The following is a 19,694-nucleotide window of genomic DNA, read 5'->3' on the forward strand; positions in this document are numbered from 1 at the left end:
GGAAGAGTCGCCCCGCTCTTTTGCTCACACTGACCTTGCCCTTGAGTTTGATAAGGAAGCTGATGCAGGACAAAGCCTTCACCCGGAGGTTGTCGCCCAGTGATTGGTTGGAGGCCACCTGGGAGCGAGGAAAGAGATTTTGGTCCATGTTCCGAAGCTCAGTTCCGGCTCCAACCTGAAGGGGGAGCCAGAGCGCAGGGGAGGAAGGGGAGCCAGACCAAGCGCATCCGCCCACTGACCTCCAGGCAGAAGCCAACGACCGCCGAGAGATGCTGCACGATGATGGACACTTCGGTCTCCATGAGCTCGTCGAAAACCTCCATCACTTCGCCAGCGTGGGTCTAAAAGGGTTGGGGAGTCATTGATATCTTGAGGATTTAAAATGAGTATTTTAAAGTGTAAAGCAGAAAATAAAAATTATATACAAAAAAATAAAATAAAAAGGTTGTGGAGCGAGGAGAAACAAAGAAATAAGAGCGCTATCTAAGGCCAAACGGACACATGGAGGCCACAAAGCCCGACATCTTGTTGTTTCAAAATGTATTGCACTTTATGGCTGCAACCTGACGATGACGGGCAGATAAGAAACAAGCAAGCAAACAAACAATTTTGGTACACAGGTCATATGTACGAAACGAGCTCAGCTGCCTTACGCAGGGTCAGGCCCCTGGGTCCAGGTAGTATCACAGTAGAAGAAGAAGAGGAAGAAGAGGAGGAGGAGGAAGAGGAAGAAGACATTATTTATACTCCACCCACCCCACTCTGGGCGGCTCCCAACAGAATATTGAAAACACAAAACAGGGACGTTCAACTCCCACGAGTTTGCAATCTACTCACAGTACAGTCATACCTTGGGTTACAGACGCTTCAGGTTGCGTTTTTTCGGGTTACGGACCCGCCGAAACCTGGAAGTACCGGAACAGGTTAATTCCGGGTTTTGGGGGTTGCGCGTGCGCAGAAGCGCTAAACTGCGCTTTGTGCATGTGCAGAAGCGCTGAATTGCAACCCGTGCGTGCGCAGACGTGCCGCTGCGGGTTGCGAATGTGCATCCTGCACGGATCACGTTCTCAACCTGAGCATCCACTGTATAAAAAAACTGGCAATCATCTACCCATTGTCGATGGACTAGAGTTGTTGAGCTTTTTTTAGGCAGCTAGACTGGTGACTGGGAGTGGCCGCCAGGACCACATAACACCAGTTCTGAGAGATCTGCACTGGCTCCCAGTACGTTTCCGAGCACAATTCAAAGTGTTGGTGCTTACCTTGAAAGCCCTAAACGGCCTCAAAGGCCCAATATACCTTAAGGAGCGTCTCCACCCCCTTCGTTCAGCCCAGACCCTGAGGTCCAGCACCGAGGGCCTTCTGGCGGTTCCCTCCCTGCGAGAAGTGAGGTTACAGGGAACCAGGCAGAGGGCCTTCTTGGTAGTGGCGCCCGCCCTGTGGAACGCCCTCCCTTCATATGTGAAGGAAATCTGAAGACATCTGAAGGCAGCCCTGTTTAGGGAAGTTTTAAATATTTAATGCTGTACTGTTTTTAACACTTGATTGGGAGCCGCCCAGAGTGGCTGGGGAAACTCAGTCAGATGGGTGGGGTATAAATAATATATTATTATTATTATTATTATTAGGAAGCCAAAGAGTTGTTGAGAAGTTGTAGGGAAGTTTTTAATGTTTGATGTTTTATCGTTGTAATGGTTATAGGGGTTGCTCGTGCGTAAGTTGCCGCCACTCCTGGCTAGGTTACCTGGTTGAACCCTTTCTGTCTGGACAGCCCTTCACTTCGTGGCTGTTTCAGTCGCTGGCAGAATCCGTCAGTGGGCGTTTCTTGAACTTCTTCCAGCAAAGAAGTTATTTGACACCAAGTCTCCTCCTACTCTCCCTGCGCGGAAGTCTTCTGCGCAGGGAGGGTGTGGGCAGCGGAGCACCCGTGCTGTCTCCGCTGGTGTCCAGTGAAGAGTCCTGGAGCCTCCTCTCCGATTCCCCCATCTGCCCCCCTTCTCCACTGGTGTTACGCTGATTTCCTTCCCCAGCAGATGGGCTGCCTCTCTGCCTGCTGGGACCCTCTCCGGCATCCCTCTGGAGCCTTCCCTCCGCCTCTGGCTCCGATGGCAGTTCCCTGACAATCGTGTTTTTATTATTCTTTTGGGAGCCACTCAGAATGGCTGGGGAAATCCAGCCAGGTGGGCGGGGTACAAATAATAATCTCTGAAACACAGAGCAGCAAAGTGCATCTCTCTCTCTCTCTCTCTCTCTCTCACACACACACACACCCACACACCCACACCCACACACACACAGCACCCACCTCATTAACAGAGATCAGTTCCCGGATGGCTGCAATCACCTTAGGCATCATGGAAGACATCAGATTCTGAGAGGGGAAGGAAGAGCAGGAGACAATTAAGAAACAAAATGGTGAATCCTTGTACACTGAAAAATAGCTAAAGAAATAGAAGCAGATCTAATGATACATTGGCAATAGATACTGGTCATAATATAGACATGGAAGCGTGGGAATGACTGTAGAATGTGGATATAAAATTCACAGCATGTTATGGTCTAAGAGAAAATTATATGAAAATGATATATCAATGGTGTCTAACACCAATTAAATTAGCAAAAATGTATAAATCCAAATCAAATAAGTGTTGGAAATGTAAAGAGAAAGAAGGTTCTTTTTATCCTATGTGGCAGTCTTGTAGTAAGGTTAAAGCTTACCGGGAAATGATATATAATGAATTGGAAAGGATGTTTAAAAGAACATTTGTAAAAAAAACCCAGAAGCTTTCCTTTTGGGAATTATAGGGACAGAACCACCAAAACTGTACAGAAACTTATTCATGTACTCGACTACAGCGGCAAAAATGTTACTCGCCCCAAAATGGAAAGAAGCAGAAGTCCCTGCAAAGGAAGAATGGATACAAAAACTTGTGGAATATACAGAAATTGTGAAACTTACCGGAAGAATAAGAAATCAAGACAACAAACTTTTTATAAAAGAATGGAAATGGTTTATTGACCATTTACAGATAAACTGCAAAAGAACATTGGCAGCATTATTGTAATAACCTGCAGTTTTATAAGTGTATACCGTATTTTTTCCTCTATAAGACTCACTTTTTCCCTCCTAAAAAGTAAGGGGAAATGTGTGTGCGTCTTATGGAGCGAATGCAGGCTGCGCAGCTATCCCAGAAGCCAGAACAGAAAGAGGGATTACTGCTTTCACTGCGCAGCGATCCCTCTTGCTGTTCTGGCTTCTGAGATTCAGAATATTTTTTTTCTTGCTTTCCTCCTCCAAAAACTAGGTGCGTCTTGTGGTCTGGTGCATCTTATAGAGCAAAAAATACGGGATATTTTAAAAAGATGAATAAATGAGCAAATTAAATGAATTAGGATATGCAGAAGATATTAAATATAAATTTAAGGAACCACAGAAAGAGGGGGAAGGAAGTCGAGTTTTGAAATGTTAAAATGATTGTAAAATTAGTGAGATGGATAGATCCGAAAAGCATCATTAATTATTATTTTTTTTAAAAAAAGAAGAAATAGCGACGGACTCACCATCTTGTCGGAGCCCAGCACAGGGACCATGGTGCTGAGGCTTCGCAGGGAGTAGTAAAGGGTGGCTGGCTGGTTGCGCTGGTTGAGTGTCTGGTGAAATAGGCGCAGGAGTTCCTTGAAGTGCGGAGCGAACACCTCGGGATCCAGTTCCAGGGCGGAATGCAGAAGCAGCAATCCCACCTGCGGCCAGAAGGGGGCGCAAAAGTCCCTTTAGGGCTTATTACTGTATTTACTGTATTTTTTGCCCAATAGGACGCACTTTTTCCCCTCCAAAAATGAAGGGGAAATGTGTGTGCATCCTATGGGGCAAATGCAGGCTTTTGCTGAAGCCTGGAGAGCGAGAGGGGTCGGTGCGCACCGACCCCTCTCGCTCTCCAGGCTTCAGGAGAGCCCCAGCGCCAGCCCCACAAGGTCGGGGGACAGAGGGAGGCGGAACGCTGCCATCCCGCTGTCTCCCGAAGTGGCTTGGAGGCTGACGGCGGGGAGACCCCGCCGCCAGCCCTGCAAGCTCCGGGGACAGTGGGGAGGCGCAGCGCGTCTTCCCGCTGTCCCCAGACCTGATCTGAAGGCGGGCGGCAGGGAGAAGAGCGCTTCTCCCCGCTGCCTGCCCCGCAAACTCCGGGGACAGCTGGGAGGCGCAGCGCGTCTCCGTGCTGTCCCCGGACCTGATCTCAAGGCGGGCGGCGGGGAGAAGAGCGCTTCTCCCCGCTGCCCGCCCCGCAAGATCCGGGGACAGCTGGGAGGCGCAGCGCGTCTCCCTGCTGTCCCCGGACCTGATCTCAAGGCGGGCGGCGGGGAGAAGAGCGCTTCTCCCCGCTGCCTGCCCCGCAAGCTCCGGGGACAGCTGGGAGGCGCAGCGCGTCTCCCCGCTGTCCCCGGACCTGATCTCAAGGCGCTTCTCCCCGCTGCCGGCCCCACAAGCACCTGGGGGGGAAATAAATTTTTTTTTCTTTATTTCCCCCCCAAAAAACTTGATGCGTCCTATGGGCAGGTGCGTCCTATGGGGCGAAAAATACGGTACTCAAGTCTCATGCGCCATCGAATCTAATGCACAACTCTGTTTTCAGAACCTTGAATCCACCCCCAAAAAAGTATTTGCTGGTGAATGCAAACGTGCCGTTGAACCTAATGCGTGCCTTAATTTTCGCATAATTTTTTTTGGGGGGGAGGTGCACGTTAGATTCAAGTAAATGCGGTATTATTATTTTAAGGAAATTTGAGGGCCGTTAGGAATGCCTCAATTCTACAGTGGGGTTTTTTTTCCGCTCAAAGGATAAAGGTAAAGGTAAAGGGACCCCTGACCCTTAGATCCAGTCGTGGCCGACTCTGGGGTTGCGGCACTCATTTCGCTTTCCTGGCCGAGGGAGCCGGCATACAGCTTCCGGGTCATGTGGCCAGCATGATGAAGCCGTTTCTGGCGAACCAGAGCAGCGCACGGAAACGCCGTTTACCTTCCCGCCGGAGCGGTACCTGTTTATCTACTTGCACTTTGAGGTGCTTTCGAACTGCTAGGTTGGCAGGAGCAGGGACCGAGCAACGGGAGCTCACCCCGTCACGGGGATTCAAACTGCCAACCTTCTGATCGGCAAGCTCTGTGGTTTAACCCACAGCGCCACTCGTGTCTCTCCTCAAAGGATACTTGATTCTTATTTTTTACTACATTTTCATAGCCATCCTGTAACAGAAGCACTCCAAGCAGCTCACAGGGGGGGGAAAGACACATAGAACAATAAATTTAAAAAAGTATGAAACAATAAATTATATATTTTATTTTAAATGCCATTTTTAAAAAAACCACTAAATCTGTGCCGCTGTTTTCCCCATAGTCCAAACCTATTTCTAGTCATCTATCTACATCCACAGTCACATACATATACATGTGTCAGGGAACTGCCATCTGAGACGCAGGAGGTGAAAGGGCTCACGGAGGGTGAGAGAGACCATTCAGCTGAGGAGGGGACCAGCAGGGGGAGAAGTGGAGTTCCAAGGGAAAGTGAGTCGGAGGGAGGGCTCAGAGACACTTCAAGCGAAAACAGTGGGGAGGTTTCAGGACCTCCTGTAGGGACACCCACTCCTCGCCGGAAACTGTCACGCCGAGAGTCCAGAAGACGCGTTTCCGTTAAGGAGCTTTTATGCTGGAAGAAGTTCCGTAAACGCCCACTGTCCGATTCAACGAGCGACTGATGGAGCCATGCTTAAGGCGCTCCGTCACAGACAGAGGTTTGTGGACTTAGCCAAACTCTGAGGGACTAGGATTTTACGCACAAGCAGCTCACCATCCCATCACAACATGCAACTTGTTTTTAATGTTTCCTTTTATAGGTTTTCCTAATCGATATTCTAGACTGTATTCTGTGAAGCGCTTAAGAGGCCTCTTGCATTTGACCAAGCGGCACCCAAATTTTGTTAAATAAACCAGCGTAAAGAGGTTAGCAGAGCGCAACCTGCCTACAAGCCACGGCTGTCTCCGCCAGGTCCAAACCGCAGCTGGGGGACCAAGCTGAGAGAAGGGAAGCAAGACCCCTTGAACCCCCCCCGTACCTCGCACTGGGTGGGGTCCTGCGAGCGCGCCCCACGCTGGATGAGCTGGAGCATCTGTGGCCATTTCTCCAGCTTCTCGTTCTTCAGAATGACGGCAGCCAGCTGGGCCAGACCTAGAGAGACCTTATGGCTGGAAAAGAAGATATTGGGGGGGGGGGAGGAGAGAGGCTGAGAATGAGGCAGCCAGACTGGGGACTGGGAGCGGCCGTCGAGACCACATAACACCGGTCCTGAAAGACCACATTGGCTCCCAGTACGTTTCTGAGCACAATTCAAATTATTGGTGCTGACCTTGAAAGCCCTAAACGGCCTCGGCCCAGTATACCTGAAGGAGCGTCTCCACCCCCATTGTTCAGCCCAGACACCGAGGTCCAGTGCCGAGGGCCTTCTGGCAGTTCCCTCCCTGAGAGAAGTGAGGTTACAGGGAACCAGGCAGAGGACCTTCTCGGTAGTGGCACCCACCCTGTGGAACGCCCTCCCACCAGATGTCAAGGAAATAAGCAACTATCTGACTTTTAGAAGACATCTGAAGGCAGCCCTGTTCAGGGAAGCTTTTAATGTTTAACAGACTATTGTATTTTAATATTTTGTTGGAAGCTGCCCAGAGTGGCTGGGGAATAAATAATAAGTTATAATAATAATAATTATTATACTATATATGAACACTCACTCCGTTTCCTTCTGCAGGGTGGACAGCACCAGCGTCTTGAGCCTGGAAGAGAGAAGATTTCAGGGTTGGGGTTAAATTTTAGCTTGGGAATGGGAGTGAGTTGTGAAGCAGGAGCTGCTCCAAGTCAACCCCACACCCGTCTTTCCCTTCTACACTCCCCAGAATGCCTTCCTCCTCCAGACTTACATGTCTTGGTCGGCCGCATTGATCTTCCGCCAGTGTTTGGTTAGGCGCCTTCTCACCAACACGGCGGCAAACTGCCGGATCTGGGGGTGGAGGAGACAAGAGGCAAATGGGAGAGGCCGGTGGGGACACAGGAGGAAGGGCGGTAAGGTGTGCAGACTGGCTCACCCCAAAGAGCCGCACTCCCTTTAAAGAGCCATGCGGAGCGTGTGTGCGGCTCTTGGGGGCTTTTCTGCAAGGTGGGAGAAGGGACTGACGGGCTGCCCTTCTCCCTCCTCGGGGAAAAGCCCCCAAGAGCCGCACACACGCTCTTTAAAGGGAGCGCTGAGCAGAGCCTCCCGCCTGCATTCGCTCCATGAGACGCACACAAGTTTCCCCTTACTTTTTAGGGAGGGAAAAAGTGCTTCTTATGGAGCGAAAAATACGGTACTTAACCTGTGGCCTTCCGGGGATTGTTGGACTCCCATTACCCCCAGCCAGCACACCCAATGGTTGGAGGTGGGGAGTTTGTAGTCCACGAAGGAACCCCCAGATCCCCCATCCCTGGGCTAAGCCCTGCAGGGTCTTACCTGCGGGTTCTGAGAGCTGGACATCACCTGACAGAGGTGGGACAGTGCCAAAGGATGCTTCAGGGCCTCTTTCAACTGGGCTGTAGCCTGAGGAGGAAGAATGACAGACTCGGAAGGGATCCCGGAGGGTCATCTAGACCAACCCGCTGCAAAATCCTGCCCACTGCAGTCCCTGGGGGACTCGAACCACCAAAGTTCTGGTCAACAACCAGATGCACTGACCCAAAGCTTCAGTTCAGTCACTGCAGAGTACAGCCGTGCCGTTTCTCTCTTTTCATATATATAATTTTTATTACATTTTCAGTTTTACAATTTAGAATACTCCTTTAAACATCCTTAAAATATCAGTGACTTCCCTTCTTCTCCTTCCATGGTTCATTTTGCATATCACAAACCCCTGCATATTTTACCTAAACTAAACCATTCAGTATTCCATCATTACATCCATCAAAACTTAATCGACACTGTTGAGTTTATCTTAATGCTGCCAACATTTTCAAGTTTACAGTTATTTCCCATATATCCTGTGAACCGCCCTGAGACCTCTGGGTGTAGGGCGGTATATAAATTTAATAAATAAGTAATAATATATTCAATAAACGTTTTCCAATCTTCTCTAAACGTATGTTCTTCCTGTGCTCTTATTCTGTATGTTAAGTCTGCAAGCTGCGCATCTTCCATAAGCTTAAGTTGCTATTCTTCTTCAGTTGGGACCTCACTGGTTTTCTATTTTGCGGCTAACAAAACATGGGGCGCAGTAGTGGCGTACATAAATAACCATGTCATGTTATTTCTCATGCAGCATAGGTTTCTGCTATACCCAGAGGGACAGGATGCCCTAAACTGGTCCTTTATTTTTATTTTTAAAAAATCAATGGCTTCCATGCAAAGGAATTTGTATTTCACAACAGCTCCGAAGAGGCAGCTGCTGTGATTTGCCATTTTACAAATAGCATGACTGAGGCAGCCAGCCAGTGGCAACTCCTGAGTCCATAGACAAGGAGCGGTTTCAGATCTAGGGGTCCTAAGGTAAGGCTAGTAAAGGTAAAGGGACCCCTGACCATTAGGTCCAGTCGTGGCCGACTCTGGGGTTGTGGCGCTCATCTCGCTTTATTGGCCAAGGGAGCCGGCATACAGCTTCCGGGTCATGTGGCCAGCATGACTAAGCCGCTTCTGGCGAACCAGAGCAGCGCACGGAAACGCCGTTTACCTTCCCACCGGAGCGGTACCTATTTATCTACTTGCACTTTGACGTGCTTTTGAACTGCTAGGTTGGCAGGAGCAGGGACCGAGCAACGGGAGCTCACCCCGTCACAGGAATTCGAACCGGCGACCTTCTGATCGGCAAGTCCTAGGCTCTGTGGTTTAACCCACAGCGCCACCCGCGTCCCTTAAGGTAAGGCTACCCACCAGCAAAATTTCTTCAAAAAGAGTGGGAAAATTTTGTGTCGTATATAGGAAAGATAAGATGAAATAGTGAAACCAGTAGAATTGAAAATAAACCTCATAAAGGGAAAGATTTAAGAAAAGTGATGGATAATGAAAATAATAAGAAGCAAAACGTATAAGGAGATTAATATAACTAACAGTAGTTGTAAATAAATACAGACAGACAACAATAATTGTATAAACAGGAGGATTTATTTGTTTATGGATATACTACGGACAAATATGGAAAATGAATAACAGTATACAAAATGGATGAAAATAATGTGATAAAATTATATGTGATATAAAAAACCAGAAGAAGGAAGGAGGGAAGTCTGCGCTTAGGAGCAAGTATAAATGTAAAATAAAACGCATTATGTGTATGTGGAGTATGTAACCGGAAAACTAATAAAGATTATTTGGAGGGGGGGAAATTTCCCCTGCCTATTACACTAACTGACTTGGAGAAGGAGCATTGGGATATCCTGTGAGGGCCCCCCCCCCAAATAAGACCAGCCTTTATCTCAGACGCCTCTCTCAGAACAATTAAACTGAAGGAAGTTGAATGTAGGGAGATCCAGGACAGATAAAATAAAATCCTTCTTTGCACAGCGAATTGTTAAACAATGGAACTCCCTCCCACAAGACAAGAGGCAGTCATGGCCCCCAACTTGGATGGCTTTAAAAGAGGATGAGGCAAATTCGCAGAGAAGGGCTACTTAGCCACAGTGGCTATGCTCTGCTGCCACAGTCAGTCAGCATGGCTTCCGACTACCAGTTGCTGGAAACCGCAGAAGAGAGGTGTCTTGCGTTCAAATTCTGCTTGCGGGTTTAAGGCATCCGAGTTGGCCATTTTGCGAAGGGGATGCTGGACTCGATGGGCCACTAGCCTGATCCAGTAGAGCCATTACAGTGGTACCTCTGGCTATGAACGGGATCCGTTCCAGAGCCCCGTTTGCATCCTGAAACGAACGCAACCCACGTCCGTGCATCTGCGCGTGTCGCAATTCGCTGCTTCCGCGCATGCCCGTGACATCATTTTGAGCGTCTGCTGTGCATGTGCGAGCGGCGAAACCCAGAAGTAACGCATTTTGTTACTCCCAGGTCACTGCGGAGCGCTTAACCTGAAGCAACTTCAACCCGAGGTATGATTGTACAGTGGTACCTTGGGTTACAGATGCTTCAGGTTACATACGCTTCAGGGTACAGACTCCGCTAACCCAGAAATAGTACCTCGGGTTAAGAACTTTGCTCCAGGATAAGAACAGAAATTGGGATCTGGCGGCAGCAAGAGGCCCCAAAAGCTAAAGTGGTGCTTCAGGTTTAGAACAGTTTCAGGTTAAGAACGGACCTCCGGAACGAATTAAGTACTTAATCCGAGGTACCACTGTATTATGCATCCCTCAAATCAGTTCTCTGCATCTTGCTGTCCCATTCCTATCCTGCTTTTTATTTTATTTTATTATTATTATTATTATTATTATTATTATTATTATTATTATTACTGAGTTTATATACCGCCGTATATCCAAAGGACTCAGGGCTGTAATAATAATAATAATAATAATAATAATAATAATAATAATAATAATAATAATTTGTTATTTATACCCCGTCCATCTGGCTGGTGTCCAACCAAAGATTAAAAACACATTAAAACACCAGTCATTAAAAACTTCCCTAAACAGGGAAGATCACAACATATATAATCAGAATAAAAACAACAACCCAAAAACACTCCCTGCCCCCCAGAAAAGAGCCACATTTTAAAAGGGTATAATTTATGCCCACATGGTCTGCTAAGCAGCTTACAAGCGCAGATACCAGTTGCACAAACATCCGTAATCAAAGCATGCAAATTAAAACCTCATTAGAGATTGCATAGCAGCGCCCACTATCTGTGCTTTCCAGAAACATCTGAAAACATTTTTTTAAAAATTTGCCTGGGCGAGTTTTCCCAGCCAGGTAAGGTGGTCCCTCAGGGTTCATTTCCCAATAGCTCTTAAAATGAGACCTCCAGGTCTTTCGTGTGCTATTTCTAAGGCTATTATTTTGGTGGCACCTTGAGACAAGAGATGCAAAAATAATAACAAGCGATTCATAAATTACACTATAAAAATACTTTTAATTTATTTTTTTAAGACGGGGGTTTTTCCAAGCCCTGACCACTCACATGCCCGCCTGGATTTCACATATCCTACTTGCCCTGAAATGCCTGGATCCTGATGCTGTTTCAAACCCAGCCGCCCCACACTTTCCTGCCCAACTCTACCTGTTGGATGACGGCATTGTCAGGCTGCAGCAAATCAGACAGTATCTTCTCCAGCTCCTCCGTTGCCATTGCGCTGGGAGGCGAAGGATATGTATATAGAGATATATATATACACGAGGGAGGGGGAAAATAAAAAATAATAAAGTTATAGGGGGAAAGGAGCCCCACTGAAAAGTGGGGCAGGGAGACCCCTGGCTTGTATGGGGAGGGGAAGCCCCACTAGGGATGGACAGAGGAGATATCAGGCCCCCCCACCCCCCAAAAAGAGAGAGAAATGGGGGGAGAAGGCTCAGCCCCACAGGCGAAGGGCGGCAGCTGCCAGGCGAAGAAGCCCAAGTAGCTGTTGGTTACAGAACTCCCAGCACATGTGGAGCAGACAAGGCGGCCGCTTCCGGGGGACAGAGGGGCTCCGCCACGCGTGCTTCCGGCGCCTCGGGCTCCCCCTGCTGCCCTGGGAGGACCTACTGGCCACCCTCTGTCCTGGATCTGGGGGTTGGTTGGTTTTTTTATGCTCGTTATTTTAAACTATTTCTTTTTGTGAAATATGCTCGGAGTCGAGTGGGGATTTCATGCTCTCTATTCAGCTCATAGCAGTGAGGTATGGGAGTTCCTCCGAAATGTCTGCTTTATATACAGTGGTACCTCGGGTTAAGTGCTTAATTCGTTCCGGAGGTCCGTTCTTAACCTGAAACTGTTCTTAACCTGAAGCACCACTTTAGCTAATGGGGCCTCCCACTGCTGCCGCTCCGCCGGAGCCCGATTTCTGTTCTCATCCTGAAGCAAAGTTCTTAACCCGAGGTACTATTTCTGGGTTAGCGGAGTCTGTAACCTGAAGCGTATGTAACCTGAAGCATATGTAACCCGAGGTACCACTGTACTGATTGGCTAATTCTGGGATCCTCCTGTAAGCCAATCAGGTTGCAGGTTCAGTTCCACCTGGAGTTGGACTGGGTGGCTCCCGTGGACCACACTGCTGCATTCTGGGTCCTATTGTTCTAGGACCAATCAGACTGCTGCATTCTGGGTCCTATTGTTCTAGGACCAATCAGACTGCTGCATTCTGGATCCTATTGTTCTAGGACCAATCAGACTGCTGCATTCTGGATCCTATTGTTCTAGGACCAATCAGACTGCTGCATTCTGGATCCTATTGTTCTAGGACCAATCAGACTGCTGCATTCTGGATCCTATTGTTCTAGGACCAATCAGACTGCTGCATTCTGGATCCTATTGTTCTAGGACCAATCAGACTGCTGCATTCTGGACCCTATTGTTCTAGGACCAATCAGACTGCTGCATTCTGGATCCTATTGTTCTAGCACCAATCAGACTGCTGCATTCTGGATCCTATTGTTCTAGGACCAATCAGACTGCTGCATTCTGGATCCTATTGTTCTAGGACCAATCAGACTGCTGCATTCTGGATCCTATTGTTCTAGGACCAATCAGACTGCTGCATTCTGGATCCTATTGTTCTAGGGCCAATCAGACTGCTGCATTCTGGATCCTATTGTTCTAGGACCAATCAGACTGCTGCATTCTGGACCCTATTGTTCTAGGACCAATCAGACTGCTGCATTCTGGATCCTATTGTTCTAGGACCAATCAGACTGCTGCATTCTGGATCCTATTGTTCTAGGACCAATCAGACTGCTGCATTCTGGATCCTATTGTTCTAGGACCAATCAGACTGCTGCATTTTGGATCCTAACCTAGACAGCATCTTAAAAAGCAGAGACATCACCTTGCCAACAAAGGTCCGTATAGTTAAAGCTATGGCCCAGCAAAATCCTTCCATCCAGCGATGGATATCTTCCTCACCTTTATAGTTGCTAATTCCAGCCCATGGTTCATTTTTTACCCCAAGATATTTCTCTACCTCTCCTGGCGGCTCTGTAGGCTTTCAGAAGGAGGGCGATTCAGGTAGGTAGCCGTGTTGGTCTGATGCAGTTGAAATAAATAATTAAACTTTTTTTAAAAAATGTCCAGTAGCACCTTAGAGATCAACTACCGTGCTTTGTAACCACGTTTTTGTGCCATTGCGGCCCCATGCAACAGTGGACGTGTGATTTTTTTGGTGCAGGCTGTAGCCATGGACATGCTATGTGATCTGATGGTGAATTTGGGGTGACCCAATGTAAAAATCCTTAAGATCCATGGGCTTTTACCTCCCCCCTCCCAGGCAGCCTCCTTTATCACTAGAGTCCCTTATCTCCCTCCCGATCCCTTACCGATCCGCTTCTTCCTTTCAACACTCCCTTCCCTCTTGTTTGCCTTGGTGTAGTGTCTTTTCCTTAGCTGGAGCAGTTTTTTGCTCCTCCTTTTCTTCTCATTTCTCTCATTGATTTAGTCTTCCTTTCTCCCCTCCTTGCAAGTTTGCTGTCTTTACCTCCCCACTCCCAGGCAGCCTCCTTTATTGCCAGTGTCCCTTATCTCGCTTGCGATCAGCAGCTTTGTTTCAACACTCAGTTCCCTCTTTCAAAAAACATAAATAATTATCTGTTTTTCACCCCCGGGCAATTCAGCTCCAGGGACCACGCATTCGCTCCATAAGACGCACCTCACACCACTTTGAGCTCCTTATAATATACGGTAATAATGATAATAATAATAATAATTTATTATTTATACCCCACCCATCTGGCTGGGTTTCTCCAGCCACTCTGGGCAGCTCCCAACAGGATATTAAAAAGACGATAAAACATCAAACTTCCCTAAACAGGGCTGCCTTCAGATATCTTCTAATAGTCAGATAGTTGCTTATTTCCTTGACATCTGATGGGAGGGTGTTCCACAGGGCGGGTGCCACCACCGAAAAGGCCCTTTGCCTGGTTCCCTGTAACCTCACTTCTCACAGGGAGGGAACCGCCAGAAGGCCCTCAGAGTTGGCCCTTGCTGTCCAGGTTGAACGATGGAGGTGGAAACGCTCCTTGAAGGAAATAGTGGGGTATAAATGCAAGAAAGAAATAAAGAGACAGCCAGAGAGTCTTGCAGCTAGGTTTTTTGGTTTTTTCTTTTTAATTAATAAAGTTTAATTTCAAGATCTGTAAAAAGAAACGGCTGGAACGAAACAAAAATCAAATTAAAAAAACAAAACAAAACCCTAGCTTCGATCCTTGCTAAATATACATAACTCCTCATATATATAATTTCCATATATAATTATAGGCATTTTCTTGACTGTGGCAGAAGGCGAAGAGACAGCTTCTTCCCCCATCCAGACTATAACAGCCCCAGGCACCTTGGGAGTAACAAAGGAGGCAATGTAGGAGAGGGAGGCAGAGCAAAGGTATTCGCAATGCAGGGAGGCCTCTGACTGGAGGGGAACTACCTTGTCCATGAGGTGGCGGCAGCTGGTGAAACAAATCCACTGAAGAGGCTGGATCCCTTGCCGGATCCCCTTCTGAAGGGATCAACCGGTGTTCTCCAAGCCGGAAGATGTTGGACTACAACTCCCATCATCCGTGACCGTTGGCGAAGCTGGCAGTGGACGATGGGAGTTGTAGTCCAACAACATAGAGGATTCCCAAACACTGGTGCAGCCTATCCCACAACGTGCAAATAGGGGGATCCTTAAAAAGCTGCAGGGAAAGGCCCGCCAAGGCCCTGTCCCCCTCCAACATGGAGAGATCCATTTTAACCTAGCCCCCATGAAGGTCTCTGATCAGAGGAAACCGTGATCCAATCCTTCGCCCGCCAATTCTCTCCTGCATTAAGAATCCCATAGGGGGGAAACCCCAAGGGACAAGGTGGTGCCGGTCGCTGGGGCAATTTCCATCTGCAGGGCCGGCCCTGCCGGTCCTCGTAGGGGCCAGTTTTTATTTCGAATACGATTGGCTGGGACCTGTCACCCGATTGCATAAAAGCTCCGAAGGAAGCGGATTGAGGCAGAACAATCTTCCCCGTTTCCCGGCTGGTCAGCCACCAAGAGCCCAACTTCCCTTTGGAAGGGAAGGAGCGCGATTGGCTAACCGAGCCCGGCGTTGGTCAGCTGACCAGGCCGCCCAGCCAATAGGAAGAGAGCTCACCCGATTGGTCACATTTCAACCCGTTTAAAGGGAGTAACAAACCATAATTCCCACCCCAAAGCGCACAAACTGCAGTTTCGACCAATTTATTTTTTATAAAAGAAAGAAAGAGGGGGATTTGTTGCAGTGCCCGCTAATTGGCCAGATTACAGGTTCGCTGATGGGCCAGCGGCCCTGACCAACAGGATAGGAGGGCTTTTGGATCCTGTTTCCTGCTGCTTCCCGGCGATCAAGCAACCGCCACTGTGGTGAGCTGGGGAGCTCTCGGAAACCGATCCCAGCTGACGAGAGAGACGGATCGTTTAAAAGCCCGGTTTCCCCGAGCTCGGGCCGATCTCCCAGCCAACCGGGAGGCCCGGCCTTTGAGCGGCGCCTGTCCTAGCCAATGGGGAAGCAGAGCTTGGCGCCGGCCAACGAGAGCGCAGGGAGGGGGCGGGCGCTCAGTCCATCTTGAGGTTGACGTAAATGTAGCGGATGAACTTGAGGGAGGCGAAGAAGGAGATGGTGCCCAGCATGAGGAAGAAGACGTAGCCGGTCAGGAGGGAGTAGCCGAAGAACTCCACCGTCTGCACCGCGCCCGACATGTTGGAGCGGCGGGAGTAGTAGAAGACGGAGTAGAGGAAGATGAAGAGGCCAGTGGAGCCCGCGCTGAGCACGGAGCGCCACCACCAGCGGTAGTCCTCGCCCGAGAGCTGGAAGTAGGTGAGCGCGATGGAGATACAGGCCCCGACGCTGAGAAGGATGGCGAAGACGAAGAAGAGGATTCCGTATAGGGTGTACTGCTCCCGGCCCCACACCGTGGCAAAGATGTAGTAGAGCTCCACAGAAATGGCGCTGCCAATGATAATAAATAATAATTTTAATAATAATAATAATTTACTATTTATACTCCGCCCATCTGGCTGCGCTTCCCTAGCCACTCTGGGTGGCTTCCCAAAAAAATATTAAAATACTGTAATACATCAAACATTAAAAGCTTCCCTAAACAGGAAATAAAGATAATAAAGATACCGTATTTTTCGCCCTATAAGACGCACTTTTCCTCCAAAAATGAAGGGGAAATCTGTGTGCGTCCTATGGGGCGAATGCAGGCTTTCGCTGAAGCCTGGAGAGCGAGAGGGGTCAGTGCGCACCGACCCCTCTCGCTCTCCAGGCTTCAGGATGCTATCAGCAAGCCTGGGGAGCCCGCAGGTAAATAAAGATAATAATAAGCGTATTTCTACCTCACGTGTCTGAGTTGAACCGCTAATTCTAGACACAATGGAGATGTAAAAGATTTGGGTCATAATAATAATAATAATAATTTATTATTTATGCCCCGCCCATCTGGCTGGGCTTCCCCAACCACTCTGGGCGGCTTTCAACAGAACACTAAAATACAATAACCTAAAAGCTTCCCTAAACAGGGCTGCCTTCAGGTGTCTTCTAAAAGTCTGGTAGTTGTTTTTCTCTTTGACATCGGGTGGGAGGGCGTTCCACAGGGCGGGCGCCACCACCGAGAAGGCCCTCTGCCTGGTTCCCTGTAACCTCACTTCTCGCAGCGAGGGAACCGCCAGAAGGCCCTCGGCACTGGACCTCAGTGTCCGGGCAGAACGAAGAAAAGATACAGGAGGAAATTATTAGGAAGAGGACTCACAAAGAGGAGGATGGAAGTTCAGGAGATTCCTTAGAATCTTGTTTTTACAGGACTGCAAAATTTCAATCTGAAAAACCAAATAAATACACTCGTACCTAGGATCCCAAACGCCCTGGAACTCGGGACGTTTTGGCTCACGAACGCCGCAAACCCGGAAGCGACTGTTGTGGTTTGCGAACGTTCTTTGGAACCCGAAGTCTGATGGGGCTTCCGCAGCTTCTGATTGGCTGCAGGAGCTTCCTGCAACCAATCAGAAGCTGTGGTTTGGTTTCCAAACATTGTGGAAGTCGAATGGACTTCCGGAATGGATTCCATCCGACTTCCAAAGTACGACTGTAAATTTAAAAGCCAAAAAACAGGGTTGCCCCAGCCACTCTGGGCGGCTTGCAAAGTTTAGCTCCGTGGGATCCCCACGAGCTCCGGCGTTATAAGAAAGCGTTCTCTAAGCGCTCTCTCTTTTGCAAACCTTTATCAGGTCAACTCCTACTTGACTTTTCACTTTCATTCATTTATTTATCTGCAAGAAAAGAGGAAACCAATCAAATTGAAAACAAAAAATAAAGAGAGGGGGGGAAAGTATAAAGTCCTCCTTCCCAGGTAGATCCTAACTTGTCCCACACAGAAAAAAGGTGAACTTTCCTAGTTCTCCCCTGGGAGCACCCGTTTCTTCTCCCAACCTGGGAGATCTTCCCTTCCCTGCCTCTCACGCAGGGTCCTTCAACAACGAAGCATCACCTTCACCGGCATGTTAAAGGTAAAAGTAAAGGGACCCCTGACCATTAGGTCCAGTCGTGGCCGACTCTGGGGTTGTGACGCTCATCTCGCTTTATTGGCCAAGGGAGCTGGCATACAGCTTCCGGGTCATGTGGCCAGCATGACTAAGCCGCTTCTGGCGAACCAGAGCAGGGCACGGAAACGCCGTTTACCTTCCCGCCGGAGTGGTACCTATTTATCTACTTGCACTTTGAGGTGCTTTCGAACTGCTAGGTTGGCAGGAGGAGGGATCGAGCAATGGGAGCTCACCCCGTCACAGGGATTCGAACCACCAACCTTCTGATCAGCAAGTCCTAGCCTCTGTGGCTTAACCCACAGCGCCACCCGCGTCCCTTCACCGGCATGTTAGCCGCTCCTTAACCCCTAGTAGGGGGACCGCACTCTGCATAACCCCTCATCCTTATTTCAGACATCGTGATATATCGGCATATGGCCGTGTTTAGCTGGTGATGTATCACGGTGTTGAAAACCAGACATCGCCCTGCAATACCGCACGCCATAATAAAAGAAGGAAAAGAAGAAAAGAAAAACGAACGATAGAGAGAGAAAAGAAGAGAGGAAAAAGGAAAAGGAAGCAAAGAAAGAAAAAGCAGTATCATTTTTGGATATTGTATAATGATTTAATGTATAACGATTTAATACAGTGGTACCTCAGGTTAAGAACTTAATTCGTTCTGGAGGTCCGTTCTTAACCTGAAACTGTTCTTAACCTGAAGCACCACTTTAGCTAATGGGACCTCCTGCTGCCGCCGCTGTGCGATTTCTGTTCTCATCCTGAAGCAAAGTTCTTAACCTGAGGTACTATTTCTGGGTTAGTCTGTAACCTGAAGCGTCTGTAACCTGAAGCGTCTGTAACCTGTGGTACCACTGTATTTCTTTTCTGTTATGTATTATTTCTCTTTTTTACTAAATTGTATAATGGAAAAGAAAAGAAAAGAAAAGAAAAGAAAAGAATAAAATAAAATAAAATAAAATAAAATAAAATAAAATAAAATAAAATAAAATAAAATAAAAGTGGGCAACTCAGAGCCCAGGAGGGATAGAGAAGGACGGAGGCAGCCGGAGACCCAGGCTCTGTGCCGACTCTCACCTGAAGGGGAGGAAGCCCCCAATCGTCATATGAACCAGCGTGGACTTGTACCAAGGCTGGGGCGGGATTTCCCGGGCGATGTTCTTGGTGCGACAGGGGGCGTCAAAGGGTCCCGCCCGGTTCTTGCCAAAGATGCCGCCGATGACCGTGAGAGGGAAGCCCACCAGCAGCCAGACGGTCAGCAGCAGCAGGATGGTGGTAGCTGGCAGCGCCTGCGTTGACCCATTGGCCCAGTGCACCGAGTTGACCACACTCCACGTCAGGAAGAAGGGAGCTGGTCAGAGGCAAGGATAGAGAAGCACAGACAGCAGCGTCAGCAACAAGTAGCGGGCTGTATCCGTCTTAGGCAAATTGGAACCGCTGCCCCCCCCAACGCTCCTTTCTGGGGATCTTGTTAGTACAGTGGACGCAGGTGGCGCTGTGGGCTAAACATGCCGATCAGAAGGTCGGTGGTTCGAATCCCCGCGACAGGGTGAGCTCCTGTTGCTCGGTCCCTGCTCCTGCCAACCTAGCAGTTCGAAAGCACCTCAAAGTGCAAGTAGATAAATAGGTACCACTCTGGTGGGAAGGTAAACGACGTTTCCGTGCGCTGCTCTGATTCGTCAGAAGCAGCTTAGTCCTGCTGGCCACATGACCCGGAAGCTGTACGCCGGCTCCCTCGGCTGATAAAGCGAGATGAGCGCCGCAACCCCAGAGTCGGTCACGACTGGACCTAATGGTCAGGGGTCCCTTTCCCTTTACCTCGGGTTAAGAACTTAATTTGTTCCGGAGGTCCGTTCTTAACCTGAAACTGTTCTTAACCTGAAGCACCACTTTAGCTAATGGGGCCTCCCGCTGCTGCCGCACCACTGCTGCGCAATTTCTGTTCTCATCCTGAAGCAAAGTTCTTAACCCGAGGTACTATTTCTGGGTTAGCAGAGTCTGTAACCTGAAGCGCATGTA

The 19,694-nt window shown here is 48.7% G+C and overlaps 2 protein-coding genes across 2 annotated transcripts in view; both read right to left on the reverse strand.

Annotated features, from left to right (window-relative positions):
- Positions 1-11,609, reverse strand: part of IPO4 (importin 4) — a 52,720-nt gene extending 41,111 nt beyond the window's left edge. The window contains exons 1-9 of the mRNA XM_053362787.1: positions 11,225-11,609; positions 7,525-7,611; positions 6,959-7,038; positions 6,773-6,814; positions 6,103-6,232; positions 3,562-3,741; positions 2,306-2,371; positions 240-341; positions 35-118 (exon numbers count right to left, since the gene is read on the reverse strand). Coding sequence (XP_053218762.1) covers positions 35-118; positions 240-341; positions 2,306-2,371; positions 3,562-3,741; positions 6,103-6,232; positions 6,773-6,814; positions 6,959-7,038; positions 7,525-7,611; positions 11,225-11,293 — 840 coding nt within the window. The 5' untranslated portion in view covers positions 11,294-11,609. The remainder of the gene's footprint in view (positions 1-34; positions 119-239; positions 342-2,305; positions 2,372-3,561; positions 3,742-6,102; positions 6,233-6,772; positions 6,815-6,958; positions 7,039-7,524; positions 7,612-11,224) is intronic.
- A 2,611-nt stretch (positions 11,610-14,220) lies between these two features.
- TM9SF1 (transmembrane 9 superfamily member 1) overlaps positions 14,221-19,694 on the reverse strand; it is a 43,320-nt gene continuing 37,846 nt past the window's right edge. The window contains exons 13-14 of the mRNA XM_053360470.1: positions 18,753-19,026; positions 14,221-16,086 (exon numbers count right to left, since the gene is read on the reverse strand). Of these exons, the coding sequence (XP_053216445.1) occupies positions 15,693-16,086; positions 18,753-19,026 (668 nt within the window). The 3' untranslated portion in view covers positions 14,221-15,692. The remainder of the gene's footprint in view (positions 16,087-18,752; positions 19,027-19,694) is intronic.

The sequence above is a fragment of the Podarcis raffonei genome, chromosome 13 (genome assembly GCF_027172205.1).
Source record: "Podarcis raffonei isolate rPodRaf1 chromosome 13, rPodRaf1.pri, whole genome shotgun sequence".
NCBI classification, from domain to species: domain Eukaryota; kingdom Metazoa; phylum Chordata; class Lepidosauria; order Squamata; family Lacertidae; genus Podarcis; species Podarcis raffonei.